This window comes from Cylas formicarius, unplaced genomic scaffold, assembly GCF_029955315.1.
Source record: "Cylas formicarius isolate icCylForm1 unplaced genomic scaffold, icCylForm1.1 PGA_scaffold_5__7_contigs__length_24384050, whole genome shotgun sequence".
NCBI classification, from domain to species: Eukaryota; Metazoa; Arthropoda; class Insecta; order Coleoptera; family Brentidae; genus Cylas; species Cylas formicarius.
In genome coordinates this window covers 10,737,776-10,763,590 of record NW_026844341.1, presented here as the reverse complement: position 1 = coordinate 10,763,590, position 25,815 = coordinate 10,737,776, and the positions used below count along the sequence as shown (strand labels likewise).

Genomic DNA, 25,815 nt, shown 5'->3' with positions numbered 1-25,815 from the left:
CTACGAAATTCAAACATGACAGTAATAAACATACAAAAACCTAATCGGAAAGCGATAGTGCAGATGCAATTTCATGAATATACAAGGCGTTCTATTTAAAATATCAAAGATTACGCTATTTTTTCAAAGAAGCATTTCTTAGATCGTTAGATCGTTTTCCGCAATCCTCTAACCTGCATTTCCAGCGCGAATCGTCATGTATTCCGGGTTAAACAACGCAATGATTTACCACAGCATTGTGGTTTGTGGTCATTTACACCTGGCGTATTCGCTCATGACTTTCTTTTATGTATTTGCTGCAACAGCTTTAAGGATATATAGTTTTCATTAAACGAGCCGTTATTGCTCCGATTTTCGTGTGATTTTCGGAAAAAGAAATGTTTGACTGTCCGCTTATACACTGTCGCAGCATATGTATGTCTTTTGAATAATATAAAGGCTTATATGTATAACTAGTATATTTTGTAAGGAAAAAAACCAAAACATATCAAGAACATATCACTAGTTTTAAGCAGAAATATATATTGGGTGTTACATACTGTATTACTGTTATATAACGAAATTAGAAAAATAAATCGTATGACTGACTTCAAGTTTTTTTTTTTTTTTTAATTAAATTCTGTTTCATTTTTAGTTAAACCTTGACCTCCAATATGAGTTTAAGTTTACGAACGAAAACGAAACCAAAACAGGTTTGGTCCATAATGTTTTTCGAAAACTAACTAACCAAAAAATTAATTGAAGAATAGTTATAGCTTTTAGACTTTAGACGAATTGATTGATAAGTATACTAAAATAAATTTTTGAAAATTGTGTCTAAAAAACAAAAAAATCAGGAAACGCGTTAAAATGTCGAATTCCGATACCCGGTACAGACGTATGAAAGGTGTTTGGACGTAAGCGTGATAATTGCGTTTTTTTATGGCTTGTAATAAAAAAAATAATAATATTGCGCGATATTGATTCGTTCCCAGAACTTAACAATGTGACTTAACAGTATGACCCAATCAAAGAATATAAAAATGAAAATATAGCAGCAAAGTGAGAACTTGCCGGGACCACAAATACATGGCAGCTCGTCCCCGTCTCTGACGTCACAAAATGTATAATAAATTTTATGCCGATATAAAGAAAACAGCGATGTTATGAAATGCAATCTGAAACTTGAAATTAACTATAACGTTTTTGTTTTGTTGTTTTTAATTTAAATTCATTTTTAACATTCTGGTCAAACTAGGAACTTTGACATTTAGATGTTGCAGTCTGTTTATGTTGACAAGCGATAATAAAAATATTTTATAATAAACATTGCCGTAAAAGTTAAAAAATCAACAACCAACTATATTATCATTCGTCGGAAATTTGAATAAAATTTGTATTTTGGTGGACAATGATTATACCGATTTGAAATTCGAACAAATAGATTAATGAAGCCGCTGGAAAGCAATACTCTACCTCATGTAGTGTTGTTCTAAATTTAGGTTACTAGTTTGGAGTCAGAAAACTAAATGAACCAGTTCGAAAAACCTCACTTTCATGGCGAATACACGAGGCTTTGTGTAGACGAACCATGTCATCATTAACCATACATTTGGAAATTGGACACGAAGCTTCATTAAGAACTAAAACAACACCTGAAGGGTTTACTCACGATTGGGAGGTATTTGTTAGAGGCTCTGGCGGTGCTGAGATACATTATTACGTCGAAAAAGTTGTATTTTACTTACACGAAACTTTTGCAAAACCGAAAAGAGGTTTGAATTTTTTTTTATTGCATTTGAATTTGTTAATCTATTTTTTTATTTATAGTCATTAAAGAACCGCCTTATTCGCTCAGGACCTCAGGATATGCCGGGTTCAACTTACCTATCCATGTGTATTTGAGGAACAACCAAGAACCAAAAAGGATTCAATTTAACTATGATCTGCATTTGCAGCCTAACGGCCCCCCTATTCACAAAGTACAGAAGGAAAAGTATGTGTTTCATTCTGTTAGCGAAGATTTTAGAAATAAATTGTTGAAAGGCGGCGCTGTGGTAAGTTTTACTAATACTCTGCCTTTCTAATTCACCAGTCTACCATGCTTGTAGATTGGATCAGGAGAAGGTCCAGAAGATTCGTCCGCAAGATTATCTTCAAACGAGGAAAAACCTCAAATGACTAGTAAACCAAAACTGACTGGTTCGGAGCCAACCAAAAGGTACAAAATAAAGCCAGAGGAGTCCCGTGGCGATGACACATTTAGGGACCTGTTTGGTCCCCCCATTACCAAGACCAGTAAGATTGTGGAGCCTCCCAAGAAGGATCCTCCCAAGGCAATTCCAAAACTTGACAAAGGTTGGTGTATTGTCTAATGCCATATTTTTATAATAATTCAAAAATGTCGTGTACAATTCACCACATATTATATCGAATTAATTGAATGACTGTCTTTAAATTAATGAGTAAAATATTCAAATTTTTGTCAACTAAGGTCAAATCTAGGAGGGGTAACCATGTTTGTTTGTTTATATTTGCATCGCATTTTTTTACTGATTTTATTCCACGCAGAGAAGGAAAAGGTCAAGTCGAAAAGTAGTCACAAGGATAGGGAAAAGGAGAGATCCAAAGAGAAACAGAATGAAAGCAGTGGGGACAAAAAACTAAAGGACGAGAAAAAAGATAAGAAGGACAAGACTGAGAAGGAACGAAGTAAAGATAAGAAGGATAAAAGGGAAAGGGAAAAGAGTCCACCTAGGGCGAAAAGCCCCACCCCAAAGAGGTAAAACGTTGTCACACTTTCTTAGTTCGAGCCGTTAATATTTGACGTAATTTGCAACCTCAAAATCAATTTTAGATCGCCGAAGCGCTTAAAAAGTCCCTCTCCGGCGAAAAACGTTGCCAAAGAGCGGGAAACGGCAAAGGAAAAGGAAAAAGATTCAAGGGAAAAAAGGGAGGAGAAAAAAGCGAAAAAGGAGAAGCATAAGGTAATAAATGAATAAATGTGAGAAATTATTTTTTGACCGAGTGAGTGTTGCCCCTAAGGAACACAAAGAAAACAAACAAAGGGAGAGAGATAAGTCGGATCAGAGCAAGGAACACAAAAGTCGGGAGATCAAGAGTGGCAAAGAAAGCAGCAACCACAGTGGCGGCGCCACCAAGGAAAACGAAGCGAACGCTGCCGTGGGGTCGCAGCTGCAGGTGCAAAAGGTGATATTACAATTGGATGAGACTTCTGACGGGAAAAAATATTACTATAGTTTGGAAGTAAAATTACAAATTGTGGATATAAAATATAAATTATCTTTTTAACTAGAGTCGAAATATAAGTATATAGGGTGACACCTGATTGAGTATTTGATTTTGAATAACCAGCTAAGAGAACTTTTTCAAAAACGGTTCACGGTATTTAAATTTTAGATATATTTTCCCGAGTGTGGCGTTGCCAGATCAACACAAAATGGACTACAATTTTGGTATTCCAAATGTCACACCCTAGATTTTATTTCAGATTTGGTTCCTTGAAAAAATTGTCAATAATTGTTGTTAATATTTGCCTATTACTGCGGTTTTCGTAAAAAAAAATAATGTATGTATGTGACAAATCCTAAAAATTCAGTTTTTTGAACATAAAAGATTCCAAATTTACCAATTGTTCAAAAATCTCTCGACATCTTTTTTTAATCAAAGACAGAATTCCGTTTGAGATACCTGGAGTTTACAGCATTGCCTGCATATGCGGCAAAGAATAAATTGGACGAAAAATATCAACTCAAATCTTATTCGATAAAACTAAAAAATAAATCTATAGAGATCTATAAGTGCCGTTAGATTCCACCAAAGCTCAATGGAAAAATAAGACAATCACCTCGTCAAAAAATTAACTTGTTAATTGTATTCTCTTAGGGAGACAAGAAGGACAAGGTAAAGGACAAAGAGACCAAAGAGGCTGAAAAACAAGAGGCACCAAAAGAGAAATCTAAAACTGAAGAAAAAACGAAACACAAACACAAAAAGAGGGACAAAGATAAAAAGGAAAAGAAGGAGGAAAAATCGTATAAGAGGGAGGAGAAGAAGCTCGAGAAGATCTCGGTTAAGGAGTCGAAGGAGAGGGACAAGACGAACAACCTCTTCGGCGTCAGCCCGAAAAGCGAACCGCCGCCGTCGCCGCCCCCAGTGGAGCCGCCGCCGAAGAAGCTCGTTCCGCCGCCGCCACCAATCGACGACGACACTTCCAACGGTTCGAAGCTGAGCAGCCGAGAGCCGAGTCCAGCTCAGCAGATGCCGCCGCCGCCCTCCAAGTCCCCGTCGCCCATCCTGGTGCAGGAATCGCCCAGGAAGGATGGCGCCTTCGGCAAGAAAGGTCGCGGAGAGGACGACGCGCCGCCGCCCAGTAAGAAAAAGGACAAGAAAGAAAGGAAACGGGAAAAGAAGGGGGACAAGGACCACGAAAAGAAACGGAAACGGAAAGTGGAAGCGGAGACGCAGGTAAGCCACAATTGTTCCGGGTTGCTAGTTGAGAAGGATGATCGGCCCTGTCTCGAAAAGTACTTGTGGTAAAGGCGTGAGGGTGTCAATAACTTCAGAATAGCTGAACTCATTTTGTCAAACTGGAAGTCGTTGATGAGCTCTTCGTAGATCATCAGCACTGCCCTAAGCATATTGATTTGGATTGCTTGTATCGCGACTAGAGGGCGTTTTGCGACATTATATCGCTTTTATCACAACAAAGCTAGCCAAATAAGAGTCTAACACGGTAGTGAAATCCGCACTCATTCATATCTTATTTCTAAGCTATAACGTCAGTAAAAGAGGTAAAAAAGATAATTTGAGAATATTTACAGAATTCTGTCCATTATTAAATACCAATATTTGCTCATTTAGCAAAAAATATATAAATTTACTGTTGAAACATTATATAAATGTTAATAATAAATACTCATTCCCATATGGTTGAATATTGCAATAAAATAAAACGCTTTGCATTTTAATACAGGATACTCCCTCGCACACAGCTTCGCGTTTTTAATAAACATGACACACACACACACATCTGCAGGTGGGGAACACATTTTATTTATAAATAGGGGTACTATGAATAACTGCGATTTTAATGTGATTGATACTGAAACATCACCATCATAATTTTTGCTGTTTTGTTTTCCAAAGGACACTTGGATTTTAAAGATTTCAAATTCCGTGCGAACTCATAGGCAATATTCAGTCATATTGACATTTTAGGTGTTATGATGGCGTTTTTATTTATATATGTAATCAATGCTATTGTATTGATTTACAAAGGAGACCAGCCTATTTACAGGCACATTCTGAGCAAGTCGAGTATTATTCAATACAGGAGACAAAAGGTGATTTCCTCTCAAATCACTAGGAGAGACGTGAAAATTAAAACTTGACAGAATTCAAGGAGAGTCAATGGCACCATTTATCACACCAAAGACAAAACATCAGAAATTTTTTATGGTCCTCCAGAGTTGCCAGGCCATGAAGCCTGCCCCAGTTCAATGACATCCATTTAGAAATCGCTCTGACCCATCCACGCCTAAGATCCCTTAAAAACTTGTTCTGCGCAGCCTCAATTCGGTGATTGTGAATTTCGTAAAAAGGAGACCAGATTGTTGAGCCATACTCCAAGATGGATCGCGCATCTGAACTGTAAAGTATGAAATCCTCATGGCTCAAAACGTAAGGATTCATCCATAGTGACACACAATTACTTGCACTCTACTGCCCCCCCTTTTTAACATTCAACAAACTGTCAAATGTTAGCTTGATCATATTTATTGGGTCTGCCAAATCATACTGTATATTCCCTCCACAAAACACTTAATCACTTTTCACACTTTTAAAGTTACTATAAATTGATTCCAAGTGTGTAGCAGATATTTCCCTTCGTTGCTCAGTGTGCTTATCGCCAAGGAACATACGTTCCGGAATTTGATCCCCGCGGTGTGCTTTATGGCTGTCAAAGTTCCAGAATTCCCCCACTTTCTCTATTATCTGTTATTCGACAGCAGACACATTCTGAGAATAACAACCATTAATCAGCTGCATTCCCGAATGACAAGATATCCAGAGCCTCAAATAATATATCTTAAAATCTATCAACAATATCATTAAAATTGTTAAGAGAAAATAACTATGATATAATAAATGATTGTTTAGACCACCATAATTCGCTTTCCTGAAGTTATATCGGACTTCATGTTCAACATTAACATACTGAAGGATGCTAGTTATCACAGGATTATACTTATAAAGGTTAGAAAACCAGAGATTCAACATAGAGTTATTTACTGTATTCAAAACACAGTTATACGGAGACAAACCCAAGAACATAAACATTAGACAACAAAACTGTATCACTGTTGTTAATTTTTTATAACTCACATTATTATAAATCCAATCTAAATTTGGAAGATTATAGTCCCCAACGATAATGATGGTACCATTGCTATAATTCATCACAATGCTCTTTACAACCTGTATGTGATCCATATAAACCTCAATGCCAGATGCTGGTGGTATATACACAGATCCAAAGATGCTTAAGATGCTGCAATGCTTAGCTTAACCCTAACAAAAATATGCTCTACTGGAAGAGGGGATGAATCATGTTGAGTTGTGATGGCAATTAAAACACCACCACCCCGTTGTTTCTCACTTGTATTCTTATTCCTATCCGTTCGATAATTGCTAAATTGATTGCAGAATAACTCAGAATCCAATATTTCCAATGCAACAGACGACAAGTAAATAGCATTGAGTTTTTACCGAAAATTTATGTATATTTTGCTAAAAGAACGAAAATTAGGATTTAGTGGTAGGAGATATGTTGAAAATATCCCCAATGATGGGACATTATTTCGAGTTTTTATTTATTTTACTGATATTATACGTACGTAAACGTAAAAAATACCGCCAGCTAGACTCTTATTTGGCTAATTTTTGTTGTAATAAAAGTGATAACCAAACCAACATTGTAACGAACCACCACTGCACCGATGCCATTATCTTAACCGCAACGCCTTAAGACGGCCCGACGCAAAAAACCCTTTGATCCCGCTCGGACCCCGCACGTCACGACAAGTCCGGATACCGACACAGAAGTTGTTGTTCGACGACGTTGCGCGACGGACGCGAAGTTTTTCGTTTTATTTCACGCAATTGTTAAAGACACGCAATCTCAGTAAATAGTACGAAGTCTGTTCCGTGTTTTCGTGCTACCCACTTCACCCCGAGAGGACCCCGTTCTCTTACAACATTAATTATTAATTTAGCGGGGCGTTTATTGAAACATCCCGTATAATAATTACATGAATACAAATTGGTTAGACAGATACCAGATGTGTCGATTGTCAATTATTATCGTGACATATTCGAAAGGTCGTGGTTGTATATTGGTATCCGGTTGACATTTTTATTTCGCTTTCAGGTAGAAATCGTCGAGCCGCCGGTAAAAGTCGAGAAAAAGGAGGAAGACACAAATAATAATTCGGACGACGAGAGAAAGGTGTCGAGTTCCGAAGACGCCAATCCCATACCTTTTCAGGAAGACGTGAGTGACATAAGTCTCTGACATAGATTTTCATTTTTGCGTTACTATCTTCGATGTAGGATGCGCCCGTCGTTTTAAACCTCGTTTTTAACCAATCGACTACAGATTAGTGGAGGGGGGTTTCAGTTTGTTGCAACGTTGCGAATGGGATAGTTTCTCCATATACCAAGTTTAAATCTAGAGACTATTCTCATACATCACATTTTGTGTGGCGCTTGAAAAATGTTGAAATAAATTGTAAAGGCAATGCTGCAAATTATGTATTTAGTAGATGAGGATCGAGGATCATTTTAACTATGGTCGCAAAATGACGTCCGGCTGCACAGTGTTGCCCAACTGTTATTTTTATACGATTTTTCCAGGAAACTCCAAATAGCAAAATGTTCATGTTTCATTAAAAACTTCAACATTTGCGATCAAAAGAAAAATCGGAACGATTTCAAAATATGCAATAATAAAATTCACATCTTCGTAATCTCACTTTTGAGATTGACTTATGAACTGAAAACGTGAAATCAAGTTTTCAAATTAGTAATTAGCGAAATACTTTTACTGTAACAAAAATTTATATAATGAAAACAACGTCAATAGCTATATTATACGATTTTAGATCAGTTATTGACGCTTCAAAATTATCGTGAAAACAGTATCACTTGCGACAATAGTATAAAAAGTATAGCAGACTATCAACAAAAATTCTACTGTGACAGATAAACAAAAATCAAATTCTTGAAGTTAATACAAAAATTATTACAGCATAAAATTTGTTAATTCTCAATATCATAGAAAACGAATTTTCATGCTTAAAACCAAAAATAAAGTTAAACTGAAGGAATTCAAAGCAGCATGAATGGAAAGAAAGGACAGGGTATAAGAAAGGATTGATTATTGCATATTTGGCAACAAGGGACGAAAAATGTTGTAAAGAACTATCGTTACGCCAACTATAAATTTTGGTATATAATTGATTGCCCTTTATGGTGGCCGGAGCCAGCCTGATTGTCGTCTCCATCCAATGAATTATCCAATCCCGAGTGTGTCCATTTTGATAATCCGAAAGAGCTACTATTCTCATGATAATAAAAGGTTATAATCCCGTCGGCGACATTTTGGATAGGTATTCATGTTTACAGAAAATACTTCGTCTTCTTACCTATTACCGACGTTTTTATAGCTTTCTTTTTAAGTTAGCGTCAAAAATTAAAAAAGGTCCTTTCACAGAGTGTGAATTATGTGAGACTCTTCTTCGTATTGTTAGACAAGTATAAACCGAAGATTTCCATGAGGATGTTGCCAACCTCTGGAATAAGACTCTTTGTTCCACACCATTGCTCCTTTCATTGACCAAGATTTGCTTCTCAGCACGCCTTACTTATTCTCAACTCGATTATGAACAAAAGCATCCCGTTTTGCTTTCTAATAAGTACATATTGACTGATCTTATAATAGACGATTTTCATAAGAAGCAACTCCATTGTGGACAGCAGGCCTTATGCTACTTTATTTCTTTGAGATTTTGGATGTTGGGAACTAATAGAGCTATAAGACGTATTGCTCATAAGTGTTTTTCGCAGTTTTCGAATACGGCCTCGAATAATAGAACCCAAAATAGCCAATTTACCGAGCTTCCGCTTTACCCAGGCCAGGCCTTTTCAATGTACTGTGGTCCGTTTTATTATTGATGTCAAGACATAGAGAAGACAAATAGAATTTTAACTTCGAGGGTTTGTTTCGTCTTGTCTTAATTTCGATTTGAATGTATAGTCCTGAAAACATTGCGTTTTCCATTATGACCCCATCTATTAAATACGTAAACCGCAGAATTGGTAAGTAAAGTAAGTAGTAGTAGTCTAACAAAACAAAAGTCTTAGATGTCACCTAGGTTTAGGGTGCCCATAAAAAAACAGATAACAATGACTGACCATGGACTATAATTTCTAGGCGGAGGCGTACATGAGCATGCTGAGGGAGCTTCAGCACAAAATCATGGGTCTAAAAGACAACTCCGACTTGCAGAAGGTGGTGCAGCTGATCGCGGAGACAGGCAGGTACGAGGTGTCCGCCCACACGTTCGACTTCGACCTGTGTTTGCTGGACAGGTCGACGGTGATGCAGTTGCAGGCGTTCTTTTCCACCGCGAAGGGGTAATGTGTTTTCCAGCATGTTTCAAATCGTTACCGGGTCTCGGTTTGGTGTTCGTGGACGCACTCCGCAATTGTAAAGTGACTTTTGACTTTGAAGCCGAGTGAGCTCGATACTATCGAGTTTGTCGTCTAAGAATGGCACGGATTCCGAGAGAAATGAGCTTAAATTAATTTAGCGGCGATTTGAACCAGCGATTTTTCTAGCGATTTAAATTGTTCTCAGCTCGAAAAAAATCCGGCGCAGCCATGATGGGAACTGGTAAAAGCTATGGGGTCCGTTAAGTCAATGAAAAATAGTATACTTTTGTACGTAACATTTTTCTAATGTTTCTTCAATCATTGATTTTTATTATGCCACTACGAGAACCACCACTTCTAAATTAAACAGATTGTGTTAAAAATTTTATTCTATTCTAACCTAACAACTCATGGTATGTTTTATTCACGAGAGAGAAGTAAAAGTATTTCTGCCTAAAAATGCATATAAGATATTTCCTATTTTAATAGTAGAGACCCTAGTGTTTTTGTAAGTTACCAAGATTATTTAATTCTTTGTATAATTTCTTTATCTTGTTACAAACTACTTCAAACACTTTTTGTGGTCCGCCAATAATACGGAAATATTGATTCACTTAAATAAAAAAAAATAGAGGCAAAGTCGGTTCAATGAAACTGGTGAAAAACTATTAAAGTCTAATATCAAAACAAATTTCACGCAGGCGCATTAAGGAGTACTATTATACTAAAAGGAATGTGTGGTTGTAACATATGTATTATTAATTAATTAATTACTGCTACTGCAAACCAAAGGAGATTATTATTATTATGTAAAATATTATGAGAAAAAAAGTGACAGTGTCTAATGAATTTCAAAAATTCTAAAGTGAGCAAAAGGTTTCCGATTATTCTTTGTTTTTTCCGGATATATCTTGACGAACACCATAGCTCGTACCATTTCGCGCGCTGTACATCGCTATTGTGAACGCGCTTTACAGAGTGGCCCGCAATGAATGCTCCAAGAAGCACAGTTAAATTCTTGAAAATTTTGACATGCTTAAGTAAAATGTTGCTCAGTAATCGGGGTGTTAAAAAGTTATTTTATTTCACTTCATATTTTGATAGTTATTGGTTAATTTTTTTTATGCAATCGCTTTTGTAAAACTTTCCAGAATTTACAAAAATGGGCATATCATCTTAATGTTTCTAAAAATTGTTGCGAGTGTATCCTTGTTCTAATAAAGTCATAATTAGTCACAAGACTGCCGGAAATAATGAGGCCGCCAGTTCAATAAAAATATAAGAAAACCAAATTATTGTTTATACTTCACACGGTCCCAAGGCAAGTCACATTTTATTAAGAATTAATGGGATAGGGATAGGAAATGAAAACAATCCGAAAAAAGTGTCCTAACTTTTGTTTTAAGTACTAAACTTTATCACATTATATCCTATTCATGAGCGATTTTGCTGAAGTGGATTTGTGTCGATGTCATTATTTTCACGTAACTTGAAGGGCACATTTTTGGTCACATAAGGTTTGGAATAAGTAAAGTGTAAAAAAGTTACCAATATTGTTTGTTTATATTTTCCTATTAATTAAATTGTACAGTAAAATGTACAGTGGGTTCTCTAAACTATGCTCATTTAAGTGTGCAACTGTGCGCAACTAGTTATAGCCAGTGCATATAGAATGGTTCGAACTCAAGCGGTATTCAGGGAAACTGCAAAAATTGTTTTAGAATTAAAAATTACTATCAAACCAGCAGATTGCACCCAATATATTTTCAAAAATACTCAAGCATTTGTGCCTTAATTTGTGTAACTGTATTATTTCGAAATTTTAATTATTCTTTTGCTCGTATTAGGTGTTTTACAAATAATTCTGGAGTTGGAACAAGCTGAAATCATCTCCATTGGATATTAAAAAAAAAATTAACCCATTTTAAAAAAATACGAAAAATAGCCTAAGCGAATCGATGTAAGCGTTAGTTTTGGTTAATTGAAAACTTTTGTGCATTTTGTACGTGCCGGGTGGCCAAGAGAAAACGCTGGAAATTATTTTTAAATTTATAAAACGCCCGCCAGGGTGCGTATTCGCATTCTTGAATTTTAAATCTCGTTTTTTGAGAAATACTCTTAAATAACATATATTGTAAAAACCGCATTTCCTAACCTTTTTTTGTTTTGGCCGCGTTATTTATACGTTTTTTCACCAGAAGTCTATGACAATTAACTTCCGAGATAGGACCCAGGGTCCTTAATTGGCCGCCCGGTAAATAAGTAAATAGGATACACGGTTTCTACCGCGATTTAGGCCGTGTTTTAAGCAAATTTAGCGAACACTGTTAAATTTCAATTAATTGTGGGCATATGCCAACATGACCGAAATTAAGGCAAAACGCGTGAAGCCTATCTACTTACATATTTAGTTTTTTGCCCACGTTAAGCAATCGCATTAAGTCCCAAATTTGTTTTAACAAATATTTAAACGCCAGTATTGACATAGCCTGGGCATATTTTTATTTAAATGGAAACTAAAAAAAGGCATACTATGTTCAGATGAATAGCGAATATTCCATTCTTGATAGACTTCTTGCGGGTCGCAGCAAATTACTTAGCAGATAATCGCCGCCACTTCAATTTTGGTTGAATTTTTCTCGTGCGCCGTGTAAAAATTAAATCGTTGTAAAATATTTATTATTTTATCGAGTTGTTTTTGTTCGCCGTTTGTTATATTGTGTGTATATTTTCGGGATCGAACATTTCTGGTGTAATTTTCTAGTGCAAATATGCTGTTTGTCGTGTCACAGCGAAATCGTGTATACATTGCCGCAAAGTCGCCTAGTCTGAATTGGAGAGCAATGATCGGTGCGTTAATTCACGACCACGATGCCCTTTAGTTTTGTAAATACCGTACTTTTGTTTTAAATAAATGTTCGTGACTGTATATTCAATCTAGCTTTACCCTTGTCGTGCCTTTCGAGTCCTTCGAGAACAGTTTTCGCTTGGATGCGCGAATTTTGGTAAAAGACAAGGAAACGCATTTGCTGGTCGGGTGCCATGAATTTTTAGCCTACGTAAATGCTGCATCAGTTTTGACATGAATTCAAATGATATTTAACATAGCGATTGGTTAGATAGGCTAGAGGATATTTACACGAAATTTAATACAAGCAGACTGTAGAGAAAAACATCTAATTATGCGAATAAAGCAGATCTCTTATTGATACTTTCTTACTTGGTTTGTGGTTAGGTAAAAATGATAGTGCGGTCTCAATAAAAGTTGCCGATTTTTTTGTTTTTTTTTTTATTTCCATCTCCCATCTAGGATCAAAGTTTACATTGTAAGTTGTAATTTGTAAGTTGCCTCACTGGAAGCCTCGCTGGCAACTAACTACATCGTTCCCCATACTATTTTTGCTGTCATTACGGATATTATTTCTCGTCGGTCAGTTTTCTATCAATTTGTTTATTCTACTCCCCACTCTTCAAGTACCTCCATTTCCCTTTAGCGAGTCCTTTTGCAAAAATGTGTCCAAAAACTACGAGTTGTAGCAAACGTGTCGTTTATTAAATTTGATACATCGCATACTATTTTGACATCTCATGGTTATTAGTAACAAATATCCACTAGTAGTTATGTAACACCGGTTAAGGAGCAAAAAAACTGCACATAACCTCAATCCTAAAAGCCCCTCGCAAAGGGCCCCCGTCGCCTTGTGCTCCGCCCCGGTCCTAAATGTACCCCCTTGCTACCAGAGTGTCCTCCGCCTTTTAAAAATCCCCTTGAGTAAAGCTATGTTTGCCCCGTTGCAGTTCTGGAATGTTCCGTCTACCCAGTTCCTCCCGTCGCTGCTAGGTGTCGCGCGCGCGTTCTCGCCAGTATTTCAACCGGCGGCCGCGTCACCGCGAGGCTCCCCCGGCAGATGGCGATCACGGGGACGCGGTGACTCGGCGATGAGGAGAATAGTCGAGAGTCAACGGTAAACAAGTCGAGTAACTTATACTGAGTGTCTCAATAATCAGGTATGCACGGTGTGTCCAAGTTTAATAAAAGAAAAGCTATATATATAATAACAAATATTTATTAGTTTAAATGTAGACAACGTAAAGCTTCGTACAAGCGGTGTTTCTGGCATATATATATATATATATATATATATATATATATATATATATATATATATATATATATATATATATATATATATATATATATATATATATATATATATATATATATATATATATATATACACTCTGTATAAGTTACTCGACTTGTTTACCGTCGACTCTATTCCCTTCATCCCCGCGCCGCCCCGTCACCTCCGTCCGCCGGGAGGGCCTGGCTGTGAAGCCGCCGGAATACTGGCGAAAGTGCGCGCGCGCCACATCTAGCAGCGACGGGCGGAACCGAGGCAACGAACGCAACCCGGACATACACCTGGGCAAACAGGGCGTTTCACAAGTTGGATTTATAAGGGACCGAGCACACTCTGGGAGCAAGGGGGTACATCAAAACGGGGGCGGAGCACAACGCGGCGGAAGTCTTTGGGATTGAGATTATGTGCGGTTTTTTGCTCCTTAACCGGTGTTACATAACTATTTCCACTATAAAAGTAAGGATGGACATAGTACGTCTCTCTCTCTCTCCTTTGCACTTTACAAACAGTTGGGCAAGACTACTATGGCCAAAATTTTCGCTTTTGGTCAATGACCAACACGTACGAAGAAGAAGTATAACCAAAATTTGCTCGGCTAGCAAAAAACGATTTTGACTAATACCAAAAAAAATCGGCTTCCACCGCGAACCATCCGGGCCCATCCGGCCTCCATACCGGCGTGAACAGGGAAAAACGACGGGGCCGACGACGATTATCACTTTAAAACATACACTGAACACTCAAAACTCTAACTCCACACAGTGGAAACCGATATGAAACTTTTTGGGACGAATACAACGGATTCTGTCGGGAGGGAACGGAGGTTAAACCTCCGCGTGCAATGCTCCACCACAGAATCGACATAGTATGTATTCTGCGTTTTAACTTGGCAGGCGGACAATATAGCAGCCATTTTGGTAAAATAATCCATTGAAAAGCTTTTCGACTTTTTGTTTATTTACTCAAAAAATATATTACTTACAACTATTAAATCACACTTGTGACTAAATTTGGGCTGCGAAGAAATTTATTGCATGTTTGTACGGAACTAATCAAAACTGTAAAATTGGACTGGACTGAACTGAACTTTGGTTCAATATTTTCGTGGCCTTTGTAATTTTATGAGAAAAGAAGAAGAGTTTTTTGACATTTGTTTAAATCATATTTGTGGTTCCGGTCCTGCGATTAGGATGTCCCACGCAAATAATTTCTTCACAAGTGAATTTATTAAAGACGAATTTGGTCATAGCTACAGTCCTAATTTAAATGCTTTAATAAAATATGAACCTAGCGAGCATAATTTTTTGGATTGTGAACAGAAAAGGTGAAATTACTATTTGTTACATTTTTTTTAGATGGGTTTCATGGTTTTTTCGTAGAAAAATCGACCTCGTAGAGCAACAAGAACATGATGCCTGCATTGGTGAAGCTGAAATTTTAAGTGTAAAACAAGAAAATTCTTTTGCCATTGAATATGGAAGCTCAGTAGAGTACTGCAAAGTGGAACATGATACTACAAAAGAAAATTCTTTGTGTTCAAAAGATACAGCAGTTCCACAGTAAGTAAACCATTCGTCCAACCAAATTGTAAAGAAACACCAGTTTTTTACAGATGTGAAGAAACTAAACCAGTTTCGATTGGGCGACTAGTCCCTAACCTAACATGGTTAAAATGTAGTTTATGCGCTTTTAAAACGAGTAAGGAATCACTTTTTCACAGACATGTCGAAACTCACGCAGGTCTGGCAACCCAGAAAACATTTACATGTGAGCAATGTGGGTACCAGACAATTTACGAAGCAAACCTTAAAAGACACATTTTGCGCCACAAACACATTGGAAAAGCGGAATTGTTTCAGTGCAACATGTGCCCATATGAAGCAAATCTCAAGGAGAGATTACATGATCACATTGTAAATGTTCACTCCAAGAAACAGAGAGATCTTTATATTTGCAGTCAGTGCAATTACAAAACTCCTTATTGTGCAAACTTCAAGAGGCATTGTCATAGTCATTCAGTGTTGTGTAAATGTGATTTCTGCCCTTTTCAGACGAATTTTAAGTACAAATTAGCTAAACACTGCAAAACTCACAAGGAGTATGTAGCCTTGGAGAACCACGATGTAAAAAATCGATTCCAATGTGAAGTGTGTAATAAGAAACTGCGTTCTAAAGCCACATTGACAAATCATCAAAAAGTTCATAATGAATTAGATGCGAATGATATTTACAAATGCGAGGAGTGTGAATTCCAAACTATCTACAAACACTCCTTGAGGGGACATTACAGGGTGACACACGCAACAAATTTCACTTACAGCTGCGATATATGTCCCTACAAGGGCAATTCAAATGAGAGATTAAAACAACACAAGAAACGGCACATGAAAATACATGAAGTGAAGATGTTACGGTGTGATATTTGTGATTACTCGACGGTAGATAAGTCAAATATGAATAGGCACTCGTTAGTGCATAGAAAGGACGATTTAGTACCTATGTATGAATGTTATATTTGTTCACTAAAGACGAAATACAAGAAAAATTTGGTTGCCCACATTAAGAAACATGCAATTAAAACCGAAATAATGGACAACTGAACTAATATCAATTGTTTTTTTTTTGTTATTTTGCTAACCAAATTTTACCAGCCTGTTCAGGTTATTTTTGTTTCTGGTACAATGCCATTATAAAAGTTAGTTTTACCAATAGGCTGGAGATTGCTTCATTGATGCCTAAACAAATTTAGACAAGTTGCTACGAAACAGTTGATTTTAGTCATGTTCGTGTCCTTTGTTATAAGCATCGATTGTATTTTCACCATAATCTTGTTGGAAACACATATAATAGATGGCGTCAGAGAAAACAATTACCATGGTAATTTTTGTGCCTTGTTGCCAAATTTTCAATTATTTATGTCGCCATATCCATTTCAAATATTTTCCAAGTTTCTGGAGTTTTGTTCGTAGACTGTTCATTAAATTGTCTTTTTGCCTCGATTTTACGTGAAAGAATTGGACTCGATACTTTTCTACCAATTCGATAGCTGGCATCAGTGATAATGTTTTCATAATAATTTTCAAAAGCCAACAACTGTATTTTCCAAATTAACATTTTTTAGTTAAATCGCTGTTGCTGTTACATGAATAAATAAAAACACTTAAAAAACGCAGTTTTACAGGCAATTGGCAATTATGTGGCCACAATAAGCAATTATACAAAAATACTAGTGAATTTTTGATAAGCATTTTTTTTTTTATTTAGACTCGTTCGTTATCTCTCAAATTCAACTTTCATTTTGTCTCTATCAATTCGCATTTTGTATAAAGTTGTATATAACTTCCTGGTTAAATCAAAGCAATATAACAGTATGGTAAAGCTATGCAGTTGTGTCATTTGGAGGTCAAAAGTTAAAATTTCCCTTCTACTGCCAGGATTACGATAAAATGGAATTCAATCCGAAATTAGTTTATTAATTGTGTTTGGGCGATTGATCTCGGCACATTTCAATTTTCGGCAGTGTGTATTCTGTCAAATTACGTCATTCTGATTGGTACATTTGAACTAATGATTGTGTATTAGAATTATTTCATTTAAAAAGATATTGCATTTAATTTAAGAACCTTGCAGTCTTTAATTCCATTTGTGTTTTGCACATATTACTAAATATATGAGGATTCTGAGGTTCCGTTTTACCACTTTATTTATAACCACAAAATTTGTGTTCTGAAAGAATACAAACGTGAGCGCAAGCAAGGTCAATTTGAAGAGAAGTGATTTCATTCTTCAAGAATATTGTAGAATATTAGAGAAATAAAACTTAAGCTCGGGCTGTGATAGAAGTATTTTATGGTAGTTAACTTAAGTAATAATTACAACATGACCAACAAATTTGAAACGTAGGTGTCAGATTTAATAACCAACCCAGTTTAAGTAATGGATGGTTTTTAGTCTAAAGTATCACCATGAAGAATCGTCCGATAATGACGACGATATTGGCCCAAATATTACTGATTTAGGCCCTATTGAATATCCTGCCAGTGAGCATAGGTTGCAGCATCCATATTGCCTGTGGTTTTCAAAACGACCCTCTCAGATACAGGGTTCACAAAAATACGGACAAAATCTTAGGCTTATTGGACAAGTAGGGACTGTTGAGCAGTGGTGGGCCCTTTATTCACACATAGTTCGACTCCATGAAATACCAGCCCATCGGGATCTACACTTGTTTAAAAAAGGTATCAAACCTATGTGGGAAGATGCGGCAAATAAAAAAGGAGGGAAGTGGGTACGTATGTAGCCCAAACCCAAAAAATTGAAAGAAGTCATAATATGTTCTCAATTCCTTATAGGTGATCAGACTTAAAAAAGAGCAGGCGGGTAGAGCATGGGAAAACCTGTGTATGGCCATGTTAGGGGAACAATTTGTTGTGAGTTTGTAATTTGAAATTTTGTTCCTTTCATAAACAAATAATTATAATTTTCTGGGTGTTCTATTTATTAAAATCCTTTGAGTGTTGCTTTTTAATTATAGGCGGGTAATGAAATTTGTGGAGTAGTTGTATCAACTAGGTACCAGGAATATTTGTTAAGTGTGTGGAATAAAACTGCATCAGATCAAGCCACAACGGCTCGGATTCGGGATGTATTAAAACGACTCTTAAATATACCACCAACCGCTACAATGGAATATAAGACACATAATGATTGCCTCAAATATGGGTGAGTATATTGTCTCCATTGTGTTGTGGCTTCCTGTCATCATAAATTACAACACACATTATGCGGATGGTTCTAAATGTATTGAAACATTGACCAGCAATTTAATGCAAGTTTAAAAGTTGTTTTAAGAATTTATAAAATTCAAATTGGCAATGCTGTTAGTTTAAAGGTGTCAAAACAGGGAGGCTTTATGTGGTGTAATTTATGGATGGCCCTAAAAGTTGAGTCAAGTTATTTTGTGTACATATAAACACATTTGTATAAATCCATTAGATCTTTGTTATAAAACAGAGGGACATCAGTGCAAGTAACAACTTATTGCACCAATTTTCAGTGCCACAAAATCTACCCCAAATAATATGATAAAAAGTTGACTCCACACATCTTCAAAAGGGCATGCAGACTCATAAAGGTAATACAAATTCTTTGATTGAAAAGATTTTAACAAAATAAATTTTTTAAAAATATCCCGCAAGTTTTTTATTTATAAATCTATACAAACGTTCACAAACAAAAGTTATATCTAATTAGTATCGGAACTGTTACTGGAACTTGTGGAACTTGATGAGTCGCTCTCATCACTACTGCTACTGTCATCACTGCTATTGCTGCTATCGCTACTTGACGACGAACTCCTTGATTTCTTTTTCACTTTGGATTTTTCTTGAGAATTTACTTGTTGGCTACCACTTTCTTCCTTTTCTTTAAGTCTCTTCTTTAAAATTTGAGTACGTGATGATCTGTGCAGATATTTTCTTTTACCTTTGCATTCATAAGACCAGTGACCATATTCTAAGCATTTCTGACATCTAACTCCTTGAGGAGGGCAGGTTGTTCTCCTGAAAATGTTCCAAATGTCCAAGTCAAAAAAGTTGTTAACCTAATATTCATGACATTCTTTGAACGACTAGCATTGGCATTCTCATTTGTTTTTACGTACTTTTTTGAAGAAAATGCGGATGTTTGATCTCCTATAGTCATGTTTTTTATGCGCTCCACCAAAATTGTATATTTTCTTGTAAAATGTCCGTATATACTATTCTACTTTTGAACTGTGCTTCAAAGAATTAGACGTTTTCAAGTATTTTGGTTTATCACCATGAGCATTCGCCCAATCATGGTACGCAATCGGGGAAGGATAGAAACAAATAGCTACGCGCCTTCTTAAGCTGATAAGGATAGGAACTATTATTGTATCTTAAGGTACAAGTACCCCTTTGATATGATTGAATTTTTGATAAAGACAAATGTATGTATTTCCCGTATTTACATTCTGTAAAAAATATGTTTGAAAATTAACTGTCTACCTTGAGCCATTGCGACATTTTTTTAACAAGCTCAATTCAGTTTATCTCTATTGATTTGCATTATAATGTATTATTAAACAGGGAATATTAAATAAGCACATTTTAACGTTTTATATATTTTTCTGGTGGCATTTTGCAACAATGTCAATTGGCGATCACAGTAATAAGAAAATATCAATCATTGATACGCAAATTGCGCATGCGAACGTCAAACGAAATGCCCTGGGTGTCAGTTCGTGTCTCGTAACTCGTACTTTAGAAAATATGACCAGATGGCATTACATTTTCTGGAAAAAAACTGGTTAAGTGTGTGACATTGGTGGTTCAAAGTGCAATTAAGTGTATGAATTCTATATGCATTCGCGTATCATCGGTCCGCTACAGAAATCTCGTTGCCGTTACTATAATCTAGTGCTTACGAAGTGACTGTCCTATCGTAGTTTTGGCCACAGGTAAGAAATTTAAGCACAAGCTGGATGCAGTAACTGTTCAGTAATTTAACGATTGGTTCGTACCAAATTATATAAAATCCATTCTGTCACAAGTACTGGCGACAAAGGAAATACAAATTTTAAATTTATGTTAATTGAGTGTGGCATGCAAAAGTAACTTGGTGTGTGATCCAATTTTCTTCGTTTAAGGCATGTAAACACAAGTCGAGATAACTACTTAATGCATGTACTTACTTAAATATATGCAAAACTGTAGTTATATTCAGTTTTTTGCTATTGGCACTCCAATCATAAATATAGTCAAAAAGGTTGAGATGATCTTTGATATTTTTTGTAGAACTCAAGAAATAATATATCATCTTGCAACTTTTTTTATATGTTAATTTTTTCTAACTATTGCGTAAAGCTTAATATTATTAATATTATTAACATATTATTATTTATTTTATTTTTGGTTGATAAAACTTTAACTTCACACTGGAAAAAGGGAAAGCTGCAATAGCTTGCGAAAGATACCTATTGGGGTTAGTGTCGTCGGTTTATCTGGAAAGGGTCCACAGAAGAAGTAGTAGTAGTAAGTGCGTGCGCTTTATAAGATTCTAACGCCTAAACGGTCGCCTTGGATTACTTCTCTAAATCATTTTTCACTATTATTGGGTTTTATATAATGATTTAAAATCGTATTTTGATCGACAGTATATATAATAGGTAAATACAATAATTAAAGGACTATGGTTGCGTCAACTTACAATTTTATTATCTATGACCCCGTCTACTAAATACGTGAGCTGCTGCTGTGACGTTACAATTGTGGTCTGTGTTGGAGATTTAAAACTTCGACGGATGTCGGTAATGGGCGCATGTCTGTGGGAAAGTGTCCAATATTGAAAAAAAGATGAGGGAATCATCTAAAATAATTACTGCCAAGCAGGATTCTGTGGTGGAGCATTGCACGCGGCGGTTTAACCTCCGTTCGCTCTCGACAGAATCCCTTGTATTCGTCCTCAAAAGTTTGATATCGGTTTCCACTGTGTGGACTTAGTGTTGTTAGTGTTCAGTGCATGTTTTAAAGTTATAATCGTCGTCGGCCCCGTCGTTTTTCCCCGTTCACGCCGGTATGGAGGCCGGATGGGCCCGGATGGTCCGCGGTGGAAGCGGGGGGTGTCGGTTTTTTTTGGTATCGGTCAAATTTGTTTTTTTGCTAGTTGAGCAAATATTGGGTATATGTCTTCTTTGTACGTGTTGGTCAATGACCAAAAGCGAAGATCCTCGACGGAAGTCGGCAATGGGCGAATGATCCTAGCAGTCGAGCCCAACATTTTTTTTGTGAAACGCATACTTGAATTTGAACTTGAACTGCCAAGCAGGATTCTTTGGTGGAGCATTGCACGCGGCGGTTTAACCTCCGTTCGCTCCCGACAGAATCCCATGTATTCGTCCCAAAAAGTTTGATATCGGTTTCCACGGTGTGGATTTAGTGTTTTGAGTGTTCAGTGTACGTCTTAAAGTGATAATCGTCGTCGGCCCCGTCGTTTTTCTCCGTTCACGCCGGTATGGAGGCCGGATGGGCCCGGATGGTCAGCGGTGGAAGCGGGGGGAAGCCGATTTTTTTTGGTATCGGTCAGAATCGTTTTTTGCTAGCTGAGCAAATTATTGGTTATTTTTCTTCTTTGTACGTGGTGGTCAATTTACCAGAAGCGAAAATCCTCGACGGAAGTCGGCAATGGGCAAATGATCCTAGCAGTCGCGCCCAACATTTTTTGTGAAACGCATAATTGACTTGACTTACTGCCAAGCATTTGTCGTGCCCAACTGTATTAGTGAAATGCATTATTGAATTGAATTTACTACCAAGCATTTCGTAGTATTCGGTGCAGTGTGGTGTCAATCGTCCATTTTGTGAGGACCAAGGATACTTTTTGTTGCCAACATAAGCGACAATAGTCACTGAATCCGAACAGCCCGAACGACCGATTCAGATTCATTTGAATTTGTCTATATATTATGGTTGCTGTTTTAGTTTAGTATAATATTTAGCTGTGTTCCGCTCTTTATTGCATCATAATTTTTTTTAAAATAGGTGGTACGTATTGGGTTGTACCGGCAATACATTAATTTGTTTAAATTAAATACCTGTGTGGAAAACATATTTCATTCAATATTCAATTCAATACATAAGCAAATCTACCAATCGATTTCGCAACTCGTCCTGTATTCGGTCATTTCAGACCGGTCATGGCGGCAGTGAGAGCGAACAAGGTAATCGAATCGTTACGAACAAACGGGATTCGGTCGTTCGATCCTATGAAGTGATTGAATCGAACTGACCGAATCAATCGCGATTGACACAACTCTAATTCGGTGCATTTCGGCAGTTGGCTTTGATGATGGAAATGCCGCGTCTAGAAGATTCGATTGTGATTCACTATTAAAAAATTATTCTAAGCCGAGATACTCAGGGTTTGTTTAGGTGTAGCGCGATGTTTGATTGAAGTTAAGGTACTTGACGACGATTTTGTGGAGCATGCAATTTTAGGCAGTGTCTCGTGGGTCTCGTTTCTCAGGTGAGCGAAGAAAATTTAGAACTCCCACTTACAAAATTCAATAATTATGCTAGTTATGGTCGAACAACACTTTGTTTTATTCTTCAGACAATAATGTTTCCTCCTGGAAGTGTTAGGTTGGTATTGTGCCTAGGGTTATTTTGTTTTGCTAGTTTTCGATTGGTTCCTATTCTCAGGCCTTGATTCCCTCCAATTTTTTGTGGCTGAGGACTTATATTTAAGGTAGTAAACGGGGTTTCGGTACTCCTTTTTTCCTCGATGGATTTGATGGCGGCAGAAGCCTGGTGAAGGTCATTGGAATGTTGGTTGGAAATTTCCCGAGTTTGGGGATCGAGCCTTCCGCCGCGGCTACTGCGACTTGTTACTTGGGTGCACAAGTTTCCCGAGAGGGGATTTATCTGCCGTCCAATTCCCGATAGAGACTCCTAGGGGCACCCGACATCGTTGGTCCCCCCATTAAGAAAACCCTCGTGGCCGAGGTAGGTTAACCTTGCTCTAATCTGGCACTGTTTTCTAATTTTACGCTGTTAGGGGGGTAGTGTTGCTAGAGACGCTTGTTTTTAGGTTTTTTTTTATCTTCCTGGTTTTTCTGCTTATCCGGGTTTGGTTCTGTTGGATTTGTGGAGCTGTGACCCACTGATTGGTACGGAGTCTGCCCGTGCACTGTCTCCGGACTTGCTTTTGTTGGATTGTGAGCTGTGACCCACCTATTGACCGAGCCCCGTGCACTGTATACGTATTCCGCCTAGAAACACTTGGGCCAGGACGTGGCGAGCGGTGGACGCCGAGGACGGTAATGCAACGGGACATGAAACTATGAAGCTTGTGAGGTACCGTTAGTTATATGGGATTTTGTTAATGCTATAAGTGGCCCTCCCCTGTTGTGACGCACCCGTATGAGTGGCACTAGCCCGATTTGTTCGAAAATAACCTCTGCTATCGCACGTTGCAGTACCTGTTCTCCGCGGGCGCTCTGTATACCCCTGGTGCACACTTTACTAAGTTTCAGAAAATCACCTGATACACCCGTAATTTAGTTGGTCGAGCTTTAACATTGTACATTCGTTTAGCAAGTTTCACCGAATTAGGTTATATTATTTCCAGCTTAATTAAATTCATTCACTTAAATTTAGAGTTTCATTTTCTTGCCCCATTTAAGAAGTTGAGCCCACTGCGAACGTGCCGAGGTGCAGAGCAGGCAGAGCTTTTTCGTGATTGGGGGGCTCACCTTGTGCTGTTCAGTCTGGTTCAGCTGCGGTAACCGAGCCGGACCGTAGATTTACAATTCACGTGGCGCCCAGAATTAAACATTTTGTTAGGGCTTGGTGATAGCAGCTAAACTACTCTGAATATCTACGGGTAACCTAGCCGGGTATTGTGGTGCCATTTACCATACGCCCCTGAGATTTTGGCACGTCACAAAGTTTAGTAAAGTTCAATTAAAATTCCATTACTTTTTTTCGCCACTATACCTTGTTATTAAATTATATTGCAGCACTCGAAACATACCCTACAAAACTACTATCATTTAACACATGCAGGCTGTGTTTAGTAGAGAAAACTGCAATTCATCTCCTAACCAGCTGCGCAACGCAGTTGATTAAGTCAGAGGAAGTATCCAAACTCTTCCAACACTGCTTCTTTTAATTGCTTTTACAAGGTGGCGCAAAGAAAGAACATGTTTTTCACACATTTTTTTTCATTTTCAATCCAATTTTATTTTGATTGCAGCTGAATGAAGCGATAATAATGCACTTCTCAATGTCCAAACTTTCAGTTTTTTGTGATGTGAGGTTTATTGACATTGGATTTTTTTATGCCTCCTTTTATATTTGTTAACTTAAGGGGTGGCGTAAGGTTTTCGACCCTGAGACCAAAGCACTGATCTATTTGACCACCTATTACAATATTGTCTTGCGGCTCTTCAGTCTATGTCGTACTGTCGTTGGTTCTTGCGTTGATGTAACGGCCTGACGCTCGTCCGTCCTGACTCAGCATACGTGACTTTTTGTGGTCATATAAAAGATATAGCTAACAGATTTATGTTTAGGGGTGATAAGAATTTACTTTTTGAAAACCCAGACTTGAAGATGGCTTTTTGTAAAGGTTTCTGGTTCCTTGGCTCTTTCGATTTGCCCCAAAAGTTTGATGGTGCATATATGTCGGCGCTCTTAGTTTTAAGTGGTGCATACTTTCTCATATTTCGCTTTGGATGTATGAAACATTTATTTTTGACTCGCATTATTTATTGGTCTGGCCTAGACAGTTATAATTTTGTCATTCGTAATATTGTGGACCTATGGGAACCCAATTCGGTGTTTTTCCAAATTGAACAGAACGCTATCCGGTGAAGACAGTCCGGCTTTATAGAAGCATTAGTGGTTAGGACGGATTTTGAGTAGCTTCAATACTTTTTGATAGGCTATTTTGTAGTTGAGCCAGCGCGTCGCGGATCATTTGATTCCCTTTCATAATCAATTAAGTGATTTGATTATTTTTAAGCACGGTATTGTGCATTCTTTTAATATTTTCGAGAAGTCTAACCCTGTCGCCTCGCTTGCCATCAGGACCCCTCTGCCCGAGTTTCTATTTTTTTTTTGCTATTATTATTTATATTACCATCTCCAACATATGTAATAAAGTCTTTCTAATTAAGATGTGTCTTTTTTTTTTTCATGCATGGTAATTCCTTAAAATTTAACAATTTAGAGAGATGCGCTATTCGCGTATTCCTTTTAATGAGTAAGTGTGACTCAACTGTTTAGTTTCGCCATTTAACGAAATGATGCCACGTTAATGTTTTATTCTATTCGCGCGCCATCTGTTACCGCATGCCTCAACTAATTAGTTTCGAGATTTAACGAGAGATAGCGCCACTATCGGTTTATCGAAAGAGCGCGCCATCTAT

General features: G+C 37.3%; 3 protein-coding genes and 1 long non-coding RNA gene across 6 annotated transcripts; all 4 read left to right on the top strand.

Annotated features, from left to right (window-relative positions):
- Positions 1-1,271: 1,271 nt before the first annotated feature.
- LOC132702231 (protein AF-9-like) lies at positions 1,272-12,984 on the top strand. The gene is made up of 9 exons (XM_060670735.1): positions 1,272-1,754; positions 1,810-2,036; positions 2,091-2,337; positions 2,551-2,761; positions 2,837-2,966; positions 3,025-3,189; positions 3,886-4,467; positions 7,433-7,555; positions 9,497-12,984. The coding sequence occupies exons 1-9, from the start codon at positions 1,571-1,573 to the stop codon at positions 9,701-9,703; spliced, it is 2,076 nt and encodes a 691-aa protein (XP_060526718.1). The 5' UTR covers positions 1,272-1,570; the 3' UTR covers positions 9,704-12,984.
- A 2,037-nt stretch (positions 12,985-15,021) lies between these two features.
- LOC132702189 (zinc finger Y-chromosomal protein-like) lies at positions 15,022-16,474 on the top strand. 2 transcript variants are annotated; one of them, XM_060670686.1, is made up of 3 exons: positions 15,022-15,186; positions 15,242-15,421; positions 15,475-16,474. In XM_060670686.1, the coding sequence occupies exons 1-3, from the start codon at positions 15,053-15,055 to the stop codon at positions 16,460-16,462; spliced, it is 1,302 nt and encodes a 433-aa protein (XP_060526669.1). In that variant the 5' UTR covers positions 15,022-15,052; the 3' UTR covers positions 16,463-16,474. The 2 variants fall into 2 exon arrangements, with proteins under 2 accessions (XP_060526669.1, XP_060526670.1); XM_060670687.1 differs by lacking the exon at positions 15,022-15,186 and having other exon boundaries at positions 15,223-15,421; positions 15,465-16,474.
- Positions 16,475-17,619: 1,145 nt separating this feature from the next.
- Positions 17,620-19,070, top strand: LOC132702190 (eukaryotic translation initiation factor 4E type 2). Of its 2 annotated transcripts, none has more exons than XM_060670689.1 (5): positions 17,620-17,761; positions 17,814-18,150; positions 18,215-18,292; positions 18,397-18,584; positions 18,919-19,070. In XM_060670689.1, exons 1-5 carry the CDS (start codon positions 17,712-17,714, stop codon positions 18,956-18,958), a joined length of 693 nt encoding a protein of 230 aa, XP_060526672.1. In that variant the 5' UTR covers positions 17,620-17,711; the 3' UTR covers positions 18,959-19,070. The 2 variants fall into 2 exon arrangements, with proteins under 2 accessions (XP_060526672.1, XP_060526673.1); XM_060670690.1 differs by having other exon boundaries at positions 18,858-19,038.
- A 3,482-nt stretch (positions 19,071-22,552) lies between these two features.
- Positions 22,553-25,531, top strand: LOC132702036 (uncharacterized). The gene is made up of 3 exons (XR_009618843.1): positions 22,553-22,907; positions 23,130-23,386; positions 23,472-25,531. It is a non-coding gene; the product is annotated as an uncharacterized LOC132702036 (long non-coding RNA).
- The last annotated feature ends 284 nt before the right edge of the window (positions 25,532-25,815 follow it).

What these genes read in the sequence shown, in the direction of transcription:
- LOC132702189 (XM_060670686.1), top strand. Translation starts at nt 15,053, where the DNA reads ATGTCCCACGCAAATAATTTCTTCACAAGTGAATTTATTAAAGACGAA. An exon ending in TTGGATTGTGAACAGAAAAG is followed by an intron (nt 15,187 to 15,241) that starts GTGAAATTACTA and finishes GTTTTTTCGTAG; the next exon opens with AAAAATCGACCTCGTAGAGC. An exon ending in AAAGATACAGCAGTTCCACA is followed by an intron (nt 15,422 to 15,474) that starts GTAAGTAAACCA and finishes AGTTTTTTACAG; the next exon opens with ATGTGAAGAAACTAAACCAG.
- LOC132702190 (XM_060670689.1), top strand. Translation starts at nt 17,712, where the DNA reads ATGGTAGTTAACTTAAGTAATAATTACAACATGACCAACAAATTTGAA. An exon ending in ATGACCAACAAATTTGAAAC is followed by an intron (nt 17,762 to 17,813) that starts GTAGGTGTCAGA and finishes GATGGTTTTTAG; the next exon opens with TCTAAAGTATCACCATGAAG. An exon ending in TGTTAGGGGAACAATTTGTT is followed by an intron (nt 18,293 to 18,396) that starts GTGAGTTTGTAA and finishes TTTTAATTATAG; the next exon opens with GCGGGTAATGAAATTTGTGG.
- LOC132702231 (XM_060670735.1), top strand. Translation starts at nt 1,571, where the DNA reads ATGTCATCATTAACCATACATTTGGAAATTGGACACGAAGCTTCATTA. An exon ending in CGCAGCTGCAGGTGCAAAAG is followed by an intron (nt 3,190 to 3,885) that starts GTGATATTACAA and finishes GTATTCTCTTAG; the next exon opens with GGAGACAAGAAGGACAAGGT. An exon ending in AAGTGGAAGCGGAGACGCAG is followed by an intron (nt 4,468 to 7,432) that starts GTAAGCCACAAT and finishes TTTCGCTTTCAG; the next exon opens with GTAGAAATCGTCGAGCCGCC.